We start from the raw sequence: 12,166 nt of genomic DNA on the forward strand, positions 1-12,166 counted from the left end.
CTTCCCCTTCTGATTAGGGACAGGGTCAAGTTCCTGGGATGGTACACATTTACTGTATTACTCCTCTTGAGATGTCTCTGAATACAGCCCTTGTAATGACCTGCTTTTCTGTCCTGAACCCAGAGCTTTGTGTTGGAGTTGGAGTTGGTTTTCTCATGGTAAGGTTGTCCAGGTAAGGTTGGCTCCTTTACCTCTATCTCCAGGCTCCTATCTGGGTCTGGTCTTTAGCTATAAACCATGTGACTTCTGTGTTGGCACCACCCCTCAATTTTTCCCTCAAGTCCACTCCCTCATCTGGCTACAGAAGGATTACTTATCTTCCCAGTTTAAAATTTAGTGCTCCGGGGGCGAAGGGGAAGCTGGGACGAAGTGAGAGTAGCACTGACATATATACACTACCAAATGGAAAATGGATGGCTAGTGGGAAGCTGCTGCATAGCACAGGGAGATCAGCCTGATGCTCTGTGATGACCTAGAGGAGTGGGATAGGGAGGGTGGGAGAGAGGTTCAAGAGGGAGGGGATGTGGGAATATATGTATACATACAGCTGATTCACTTTGTTATACAGCAGAAACTAACACAACATTGTAAAGCAATTATACTCCAATAAGATATTTTAAAAAATTTAGTGATCACAGAGGGGTGCATTCCAAATTTCATTTCCCTAGAAGTGGGGGTACTGGGGGACTAGTAATGTCCTATATCTAGATCTGGTTGGTGTTTACAAGGCTATGTCCACTTTATAATAACTCATGATTACTTATACATATAATAAACTCATGATTTGTGTACTTTTCTGATGACTATGAATCTGTCAGGCCAACATCCTCTGAACTTCTACATAACAGAGAAATAAACTCTCATTATGTTTAAGCCACTTGTAGACCCAAGTCAGTGTTCTCAAATTTCCAGAAAAGGGGTGATGTAGAGGACATATTAACAAAAACTTTGTCCCTGATTCTTACCATTATAAACAAAAACTTCACAAGAAAGTAGGAAAAGTTTAAACCTCAATCTAAAGGTCCACACTCTCTCACTTACAATCCTGAAATCCAAAATGCTCCAAAAATTGAAAGTTTTTCACAATTCAGTTGGTGGCATAATTACCTGGTCTGAACTCTTTTAACAACAAAATCTGACCAAAACTAATGTGAAGCTCTTTTCAGTTTTTATTTACCCTATTTATTATGATATCATTAAGCTTTTACTGAAAAAGAAATAATGTACTTGGTTATGAGGTGCTGTCAAATTAAAAAAAATTAGTAAAATAAATAAGCTACAAGGATATATTCAGGGAATATAGCCAATATTTTATTATAACTATAAATGGAATATAACCTTTAAAAATTGTGAATCACTATGTTGTATACCTGAATCACTATGTTGTACACCTGAAACTTACATAATATTGTACATCAACTGTACCTGAAAAAAAAATCCCAGGTTTCTTTTTAAAAAAATTTTATTTATTTATTTATTTTTGGCCGCATTGGGTCTTCGTTGTGGTGCCTGGGCTTTCTCTAGTTGCGGTGGCTTCTCTTGTTCCGGAGCATGGGCTCTAGGCCTGCGGGCTCAGTAGTTGTGGCACATGGGCTCTAGAGCACAGGCTCAGTAACCGTGGTGCACCGGCTTAGTTGCTCCACGGCATGTGGGATCTTTCCGGACCAGGGCTCGAACCCATGTCCCCTGCATTGGCAGGCAGATTCTTAACCACTGCGCCACCAGGGAAGTCCCAACACCCCACGTTTCAAATGGATTTCCTGGTATAAAAATGAAAGAAAAGAGTAATTTATAATAAATAGTAAATATGTGAATTTCAGTACTAGTGGTTACATTTCAGCTTTGATAAAGTAAAAGTATGTTTAAAAAAAAGTTTGGGGGGCTTCCCTGGTGGCTCAGTGGTTAAGAATCAGCCTGCCAATGCAGGGGACAAGGGTTCGAGCCCTGGTCCAGGAAGATCCCACATGATGCAGGACAACTAAGCCCGTGTGCCACAACTATTGAGCCTGCGCTCTAGAGCCCGTGAGCCACAACTACTGAGCCCGCGTGCCACAACTACTGAAGCCTGTGCGCCTAGAGCCCATGCTCTGCAACAAGAGAAGCCACTGCAATGAGAAGTCCACACACCACAATGACGAGTAGCCCCCACTCGCTGCAACTAGAGAAAGCCTGCATGCAGCAACGAAGACCCAACGCAGTAAAAAAAAAATAAATAAAATAAATTCAAAAAAAAAAGTTGGAAGTGACAGGCAACTCTCCAGTACATGAGCATAGTGCAGGATGTGTTAGTGGGGAAAACCCTAAATGAAACAAGTCCAGGCATGAAAAAGAACATTTAATTACAAAGTGAAAAGATTAGACTAGCTTTGGACATCTCATCTGCATTACTATGACAGAAACTAAAATCCAAGCATGTTATACACAGTCAAGGAATCATTCATCAGGGCCAACTGATGACATTTCTGGAAATACTATACAAAGTGTGGTGGAGATTGCTAACCTTCTAATAAAATTCAGTCCCCTTTTCTGTGGGATTATAACTGTAGCCTGGACATGACACTATTCCCTCCCTCCACCCTCAGTGCAGCTATACATGGCCACGTGGACAAAGTTGTCTCTAACAGAATGTGCTCAGAATGTTTAAGTGCCATTCCTGAGCCCAGCAACTTAAGACTCAGGTGCCTACTTCATGCTCTCAGCAAGATGTGCCTCTACCCAGATTCAGTGATGGAGAAACAAGTTGGGAGAATGTTCTGTCCATAAATGATTGTGTGGAAGTGCAGCTGCTAATGACCTGGAACACATGCCCTGATCTGTGACATGAGAGGATAAACTTCAGTTTTATCTGAGCTATTGCATTTTGGGGTTTCTTTGTTATAGAAGTTTAGTCTTTAACACACAGCGATTCAAACATTTTATCATCCAGAACTTTATTTGAGGAAAATAACTCAAGATACCTTCTCAGTTTGGTGGGCACTTTTCGTTCCCTTCATCCTCCAACAATCTCCCATATAAATTAGGCCTATGAGGATGAAACTCCTCTGGTGTAGTTTTTCAATCAAGTTTCACAGAGACCTGTGAACTAAAAAGACCAGCTAGGGGAGTTCCGCCTACTCCCCGCCCTTCACACTCTATACATCTGATGATACAGAGACATAATGACTCCAGCGGACACTCCTGTTCAAAAGGAGGAGGAACAGAAAGCACATAACAGTCATTGATTCATAGTAATTCACAACCCCGGCAACTGTTGTTAGATTCTCCTACTCTAAGGACAGGGAATGTTCTTTGTTCTGTTCTCTGGGAATGATTTCATTATGCATTTTTCAGATGTGTTTGCTTCTGCTCTCTGGGTGTGTGGCCTTGCTCCCTGAGAAATTTTCCTTTTCCATAAGAAATGGTCCATTTTTGCAGCTGAGTAGACTTTTCAGCTTCTCTCTGCCCGTAGCAAGTTGGGGCCCAGAGATTTTTTCGTTTCAAATTGTCATTGCCCCTTATAGTCTAAGGTTTTCTTTTGCTGAAATGCTCCTTTTAAAAACTTTGTGGGTGTTTATGAGTTTTACTGGGATTCATTCCATGCCCCACAAACCACATCCATACTTCTTTCTGAGACAGAACTCTCATAAAGCTGGCCTGTGACTTGCTTCGACCACACTTTGGGTGTGTCAGATTGCTATGGGACAAGGTCCTTACGTTTCTTAGAAGCCCTTCTATCTAGATGAGAGAGAGGGTCTATGAGGTACTGTTTAACTCCTTATGAGTTCTTACAGCTGCACTCCTGTGTTGATCTTGACCTTGAGGCCATATTTTACTTGTAATGTCCTAGATTCAGTCTTTCTTCTGAGGCCATTTCTTTTATTTATTTATTTGGCCGTGCTGGGTCTTAGTTGTGGCATGTGCGATCTTTAGCTGCGGCATGCCAACTCTTAGTTGTGGCATGTGGGATCTAGTTCCCTGACCAGGGATCGAACCCAGGCCCCCTACATTGGGAGCACGAAGTCTTAGCCACTGGACCACCAGGGAAGTCCCCCGCCATTTCTTATTTTGATGATATTTTGGTAGCTGGAGAGACTGTCCTGGACCCTTTATATTTTGTCTAATTTCTGCTTGGAAACAAAATCGTTCCTTCTTTAGCTTATTTCTCTTTTACAATACCTTATCACAGATGGTTAAAATAAATCAATAGGCACTTTTAGTATTCTTTCTGAAAATCCCCTAATCTAGGTCCACAAGTTCATTAAGTACATTTTCTATCTTCTAAGTTAGTACAGGTGGCAGCACTGCCAAACATTTTGTCATTACATAACACTGGTTAGTCTTTTTCTAGCCTCCAATAACAATTTCTTGACTGCTCTTCCAGACTCCACTAACAGTTTCCTTGCTGTCTTTCCAGACCCTGCCTGCTGCCTGGTCCCAAAGCCAATGTTGTATGTTTTAGGTTTTAGTATTGGCAGTACTCCACTTCTAGATATTAATTCTGGAACAGATACCTACTGCTAAATAACAAAGCACCCCAAAAGTTATTTACTTAAAACAAAAACCATTTACTTATTTGTGATTCTATAATTTGGGCTTAGTTAGGCAATTCTTCTGCCTGGGCTTGCTCATGAAGCTGCAGTCATCTTGCAACCTGGAGGATCTAAGATGGTTCCACTCACAAGTATGGGGCCTTGGTGCTGGCCATGGGGCCACTCTTTGCATGACTTTTCATCATTCAGTAGTTTAACCCATCTAACTTTGATATGTTGTAGGAATGTTCCAAGAAAGTAAAAGCAGAAGATGTGGGACTTCCCTGGTGGCACAGTGGTTAAGAATTTGCCTGCCAATGCAGGGGACACAGGTTTGAGCCCTGGTCCAGGAAGAATCCACATGCCGTGGAGCAACTAAACCCGTGTGCCACAGCTACTGAGCCTGCGTTTTAGAGCCCACGAGCCACGACTACTGAGGCTGCGTGCAACAACTACTGAAGCTCGTGGGCCTAGAGCCTGTGCTCCACAACAAGAGAAGCCACTTCAATGAGAAGCCCGCACACCGCAACAAGGAGTAGCTCCCACTTGCTGCAACTAGAGAAAGCTCATGTGCAGCAACAAAGACCCAACACAGCCAAAAAAAAAAAGCAGAAGCTGCAAGGACTATAAGGCCTATGCTTGAGAATTCACATGACATGCGTTCTGTAATATTCTATAAGTCAAGATAATTCACAAGGCCCAACCCAGAATCAAGGGGTAGGGAATTAGACTCCCTTTCTTGATGGGAGGAGTTGCAAACAATACAACATATTCAATCCCCCACAGGTGACTGCAAAAATTCTAAAGCAAATATAGTATTTAATGATTTTATGTTGAAAGCAACACAGCAGGAAGAAGAAACAGATGCCCAATGTCACTATTTCCATTTAACACATTGCTAGAGGTTTTAGCCAACACAATAAGGCAAGAAAATTAAATAAATAAAAGTTATCTGCTTGGAAAGGAAGAGATGATTTGTCATTATTCTCTACATAGTTGGAAAACTTAAAAAAATTTTTTAAATATATAGATAAACTGTTAGAATTAATAAATGAATTTAGCAACTGTGCTGGCTTCAAGACCAACATACAAAAGTCAATTGTAGGGACTTCCCTGCTGGCACAGTGGTTGAGAGTCCGCTTGCCGATGCAGGGGACACGGGTTCGTGCCCCGGTCCGGGAAGATCCCACATGCCACGACCGGCTAGGCCCGTGAGCCATGGCCTCTGAGCCTGTGCGTCCGGAGCCCGTGCTCCACAGCGGGAGAGGCCACAACAGTGAGAGGCCCGTGTACCACAAAAAAAACAAAAACAAAACAAAAGTCAATTGTAGTTCTACAATTGCAATGAACTATTAGAAAATGAAATTTTACCATTTAAAATATCAAAGATCCAGAAAAAAATCTTAAAAGGATGTTAGCTCTCTATACTTAAAAACTATAAAACATTATTAAATTACAGGCATTTAAATAAATGGAGATATATACCATTTTCATGGATTGGAGGAGTCAACCCTATATAATGCTGTCTTAGTTTCCTGGGCCTGCTGTCATGAAGTGCTACTAATAAAAATTTATTGTCTCATAGTTCAGGAGGCTTGAAGGCTAAAATCAAGGTTTCAGTAGGGCCATTCTCTCTTTGAAATCTGTATGGGAGAATCTTTCCTTACCTCTTCTAGCTTCTTGTGTTTAACACCAATCCTTGACATTCCTTGGCTTGCAGTTGCAGCACTTCAATCTCTGGCCCAATTGTCAACTGGTGTTCTCCCTTCATGTGTCTGTCTCTACATCTCCTCTTCTTATAAGGACACCAGTCATACTTGATTAAGGCCAACCCTACTCCAATATGACCTTGTCTTAAATAATTACATCTGCAACAACTGTATTCCCAAATAAAGTCACATTCTGAGGGTTAGGACTTCAACATATCTTTTTGGGGGAAACAATTCAACACAGTGAATAACAAATGGCATTTCTCCAAAACAGGTCTACAGCCTTAGTGTAATACTAAACAGAATCCTAGCTGATTCTAAAATTTATGAGGAAAATTTTGTCACATTTGGCAAGATGATTCTAAAATGTATATGAATATGCAAAGGACCAAGAAAAGCCAAGACAGTCTTGAGGAACATAATGGGACAAAGGACTTTTTCTACCAGATATCAAGATTTATTATAAAGCTAATACAGAAATAAAGACAGTGTGATATTTCCACAAAAAGAGACAAAAGGAATAGATTACATAGTCTTCAAACAAACCTGCATTTGTAGACAACTTATATATATACAGGTGATGATAAAGAACAGTGGGGGAAAGCACAGACTTTAAACAACAGCACTTAATCAGTTTAACATTCACATGGAAAAATGAAACCTGACTTACTTCACACCATACAGAAGATACAACTTTAGATGGATTGTAGATCTAAATGAGAAAGACAAAGAAATAACAATTCCATAAGTCAATCAGAACCTTTGGTAGGAAAATATTTCTTGACAGGACACAAGAAACACTAAACATAAAGGTCTTTTATGTTCATCAAAGGATACCAGAATTTATATCCATAAGAAAATGGCAGACAATCCAATACAAAAATGAGTAAGAGACTTGAACAGGCACTTCATAAAATAGGCTATCCAGATATTGAAAAACATGAAAATGGGTTCAACCTCATTAGAAATCTGGGAAATCCAAATTAAAATCACAACGAGATACCACTATACCTCCACCAGAATGGTTAAAATTAAAAAGATGTACAGTAGTAATTACTGGCAAGGATGTGGGGCAAATAGAATTCTTATAAATGGCTGGTGGAAGTCCAAACTGAAACAACCACTTTCTAAAGTTGGTTGAAATTATCCACTTAAGTTTCATATATACACAACAAGCAATTTCACTGCTAGGTATATACCTAGCATATGTGTCACTAGAGGCAGGAATGTTCACAGCACTATTATTCCTAATAGCCAAAAATTGGAAATAACTCAAATGTCCATCAGAAGTAGACAGTTAAACTGTAGCGCATTCATAAAGTGGAATACTATACAGCAGTCAAAACAAATAAACGACAGCCTCATAGATCATAGATGTATCTCCAAAACAATGTTGAATGAAAATACATCAAATCTTGACTTTGAACAAGTTAATGTCTTCATTTACAGCTTCCAGACAAAAATTTGTACCTCTTGCAGTTGTGGTGAGCATTAAGTGGAAAGATTCATATCAAGTGTTTACCAAACACTTGGCTTAATAAATATCAGCTATTATTTATTCATGTTCTCTTGGCAGGTCACCTTTCCAGACAGGGGCAATAAAGAATGGTGCAGGGCACTTAACAGCGTCATCTTACGCCCCTTAGTTTCCTCCCAACACCTTCCTCTATCTTTTCACCACTGGGTTTTGGTCTCTTTAAGAAGTCAACCATAACTCAGGAAAGAGGAATGCTGGGAAATCCACTCAGCTCAGGTCTGGAGCATAATGGGAAAGGGGGCGGAGACCAGGGTTGCGCACGCGCAGTTGTCCGGGTGTTGCGTTGCGATGGATGAGGCGGAAAAATTCCCGTAAGAGAAAATAATCTTCGTCCCAGCGTGGGGGTCTTGGGTTCTACTCCCCCTTCCCCGGTCGGTGCTCCCCGGGAGCAGGGAAGCCACCAGAAGGTGAGCGCGGCCAGTAGCAGCGGGAGGGGCCGCGTGGGGCGGGGCGGCGGCCGCGCCACGTGAGGAGGCGGGCGCTGGGCGGAAGCGGCGCGGTCGGGCGTTGCGGTTTTGCTGCAGGGACACGCTGACAGGCATTTGCGGGTCGCGTTCTTTCCGAACGATACAACGTTGCAGCGTTTGTACCCTGTGACAGGCGTGGGAATTATTGGTGGGGACGAGATTTTGGGAGCGATTACAACACGAGAGCCCATAGATTGTTGTAACTGTAGCAGGTGGTCCTAAGTTCTCATCCCTCGCGCTGGTTATTAAGCCAGTTGCCCATTTCCATGTCTGGCTTGACTGTTTGGGTAAAGATAACTTTGGAGAGTTTCGTTTTTGCTTCAGGTGTACTACGTCCTGTTTAGGGGAAGGGAAGTCCGCTGAATGACTAATCTTGTTTACCAGAAGGCGATTGGGAAGCGGATCTCAGAGGGGCTCATTCCTGGACATGGCCCCCATGAGACCCTGCAGGTGGTCCACATTAAGTAAGGGCATACCTGTTCGTTTGTGGTGGCAACTTGCGGTCTCATCTATCTTTAAGCCGAGAGTTGGGGCCCTTATGGAGGCCTCTAGTGAAGGCTGAGTTAGAGGTGGGGGTGGGGAGCTTGGTGTGCCCCACTTTGAGAAATATAAGCTGAGGTGGGCCTCCAAGTACTAATTCTCATGGACTCAGAAACAGTATTTCTGAGTCCTTTCTTCTAAGAGCTTGGTAACTCCCTCTCACGTGTTGGTCTGCCAGTCTAATTACCTCAGTAACTTTCAACATATAAAAGACCAGACTATTTGTCTTTAAAGCTATCAGGGAAGTGGGAGCTATTGCTGTAAGACGTTTTTTATGTGAAGGCAGCTACTAAAGAAGCAGAAGGCAGGAAGAAAGGAGAAGAGTCATAGCCCCAGAAGAGTTGTTTTTTTCAAATGTGTAGCCCTAAAACCTTGTGCTCAACACAAAGCTTTTGATGTAGATAAACATGGAAAAAAAAAAAAAGCCTGAGTACCAATCCTTTATGTTGTGTTTTAGGAATCCAGCTATCCATCACCAAGAAGAAATCTATTAGTTTTAGACCGGGGAATTCCTTTACCTAAAAAATTAGAATGAAAGAACCTTTGGATGGTGAATGTGGCAAAGCAGTGGCACCGCAGCGGGGGCTTCTGGACAGAATTAAAGAAGAACCTGACAATGCTCAAGTAAGCGTTTCATATTTATTTAAAAATTTTTTTATTTCTTCTTTTCTACCTGGTGAATTCAATTTTTAGTTAGTTTCTGACTTATAAGATAACCCAAACTGATTTTTTCCCCATTAGATGAGTAAATCACCTTTTCTGCTCTTTGAATGAAAAAAGATCTTGGTAACTCTATTATGTTTCTTTTTGTGAGAAGAAAGTAATGTATATTCCCTTTTTCCATTGGTACCTTTTTAAAAAATTCTCTTGTATCCGATAGTAGTTTCCATTTATTCTGTAAGTATTTGTGGTCTACTCTATGCCAGGCTCTGGGGATCCAGGAGTGAGCAAAATCAGTTTAGTCCCTTCCCTCCTAGAGCTTGCAGGTTAGTAGAGGAGATAGACATTACACAGTAATTTATCACATGATATATATATATAATTACAAACTAAGACAAGTGCTGTGGAAGAAAAGCCTGAAATGGGGAATCTGACCTAGTTTTGATTGGGGGCAGGGGGCTAGAGAAGGATTTGTCAGCTAAACTATGAAGAATGAATTGTCTAGGCGAAGGCATGGAGGAGAGTGTTCCACGTAGAGTGATCTGCATACAGGAAAGCTCTGATTTGGGGAGATGCATGGTTCTTTTGAAGGACTGCAAGACCAGTGGGCCAGGAACAGAAGAGGTGCAAAAATGGTGATGACAATGATAATGATGATCATAATGACAGTATTGATAGTGGTATTAATATGTCAATATGTAGAGTATATTATATCATAATAACATGACCTTATAAATAATTTATTACTATTAATACTTGTATGTACTTAGACTGTGCCAGGCACCATTCTCACAACCATATTATTATCCCCATTTTAGAGATGAGGAAACCAAGTACAAAGAGGTCAAGCAGTTTACCACAGATCACAGCTCATAAATGGCAAAGATTGGATTCAAACCCAGGTATCAGACTTCAGAGCCTATGCTATTCTACTTCTAGGATGAGGCACTGTAGGTAGTTTGGGGCCAGATTATGCAGAACCTTGTGGACCTTGTTACGAATTTTGGTCTTTTCCTGAGAGCTTTGGGAAGCCATTGTAGGGTTTTACTTGGGAGAATAAGATAAACATGTTTGGAAAGATCATATGGCTACCTTTTAGGGACCCAGATTGGAAATCTGTGGAGATTAGTGTGGAGAGACCAGTTAGTTGTTTTGACAAAAAATGATTTTTTTTTTCCTTTGTGGACAGTTCTTTTGTTTTATACTCTAGTTATTGGCTTCATTGCATAAGCAAATCAATAATATTGAAAATATAAATAATAAAATAAGTAGTAATGATAATACTCTATTTCTCATATTATCTCAAAGGCAGTGTCATTCCAGGACAGGGATATCAAGTAGATGTTGTCTTGTTCATCCACTCCACGCCTTCCTAAAATGCTGTGCTGTGAAGGGTTCTGAGGTAGTATCTACAGGATGTGGGGTGGGGGATGGTGGTATCCTTGACACTTATTTTCCCTCCAGATGGTAAATTCTTTCTCTTCTTCTGCCAGAAGTAACCATTTGTTTGTCAAGGTTTGTGGGTTCTACCTTTTAAGAATTTTTTTTTTCCTGCCCTTTCCTCCCTGTTTTATTATTTCTCATCTGGAGTTTTATAACAGTTTCCTATTCATCGTCATGTCTTCAGTCACATATCTCACCAAAACTCTGTATAGTGATACTCTTTTTTTTTTTTTTTTTTTTTTGAGGAACAAGAGCCAAGTTTTAAGTTTGATCATTTCTTCTATTAGAAGTACTCCTTAATGACATCCTTGGCCTGAGACTCTTTGCTTAACCACCACACAACTGCAACCATCCGCTTTACAGGGTTTTTCCTCTCTGTCAGTTTTACAGAGGCCTACCCATTCCCCTAGTTTCTTGTTACCATCAACCTTAATTAGGTTGATTTGTCATTCAGCACAAGGGCCTTTACCAACTTGACATAAGCTCATCAGAATTGGATGCAAGCACACAAAGATGGGCTTGGCACTTGTCTAAGGCTTTGGCAGCTTCAGAATCCCACATGCTAGGCCGTCCTGGATGAGGGTGGTCTTCAGCACCTCTTGTAAAGCAGTATTAATGTCCATTACACCTCCAGTGGAAATGCTTTCCTCCACCAAGGCGGTGGGTTATGGCCACAGCAATGGTTATGGGTGGAGCCGAATCTTGAATGCAGTGGGGCCTCTACCTCCCACGCAATTCCCCAGCAACAGAGAAAGAGCACTATGGTACTCTTTATAGATCTGATGACACTGCTCTCTTTAAAGACCCTGTTTCCTCATGCGGGATAAAACATAAACTTTTTAGTGTGACATCCGAACTATCCATGTTTAGGCCTTTGTTTTCCTCTTCAGCATCATCACTCATCCTTCCCACCTTTTCTTTTCTTTCTTTTTTTATTAAACATCTTTATTGGAGTATAATTGCTTTACAATGGTGTGTTAGTTTCTGCTGTATAACAAAGTGAATCGGCTATACATAAACATATATCCCCATAGCTCCTCCCTCTTGCATCTCCCTCACACTCTCCCTATCCCACCCCTCTAGGTGGACACAAAGCACCGAGCTGATCTCCCTGTGCTATGTGGGTGCTTCCCATTAGCTATCTGTTTTACATTTGGTAGTGTGTATATGTCAATACCACACTCTCACTTCGTCCCAGCTTACCCTTCCCCCTCCCTGTGTCCTCAAGTCCATTCTCTATGTCTTCATCTTTATTCCTGTCCTGCCCCTAGGTTCTTCAGAACCTTTTTTTTTTTTTTTTTT

General features: G+C 41.2%; 1 protein-coding gene and 1 pseudogene across 7 annotated transcripts in view; one reads left to right on the forward strand and one right to left on the reverse strand.

Moving 5' to 3' along the window:
• Positions 1–8,014: 8,014 nt before the first annotated feature.
• ZMYM6 (zinc finger MYM-type containing 6) overlaps positions 8,015–12,166 on the forward strand; it is a 46,339-nt gene continuing 42,187 nt past the window's right edge. For 2 of the 7 annotated variants that reach the window (XM_028486515.2, XM_007108227.4), the window contains exons 1-2: positions 8,023–8,161; positions 9,219–9,385. In XM_028486515.2, the coding sequence (XP_028342316.1) occupies positions 9,293–9,385 (93 nt within the window). In that variant the 5' untranslated portion in view covers positions 8,023–8,161; positions 9,219–9,292. The other 5 variants (XM_028486533.2, XM_028486536.2, XM_028486522.2 and 2 more) reach the window with 5 other exon arrangements.
• Positions 11,148–11,529, reverse strand: LOC112065294 (40S ribosomal protein S12-like; annotated as a pseudogene).

The sequence above is a fragment of the Physeter macrocephalus genome, chromosome 3 (genome assembly GCF_002837175.3).
Source record: "Physeter macrocephalus isolate SW-GA chromosome 3, ASM283717v5, whole genome shotgun sequence".
NCBI lineage: Eukaryota > Metazoa > Chordata > Mammalia > Artiodactyla > Physeteridae > Physeter > Physeter macrocephalus.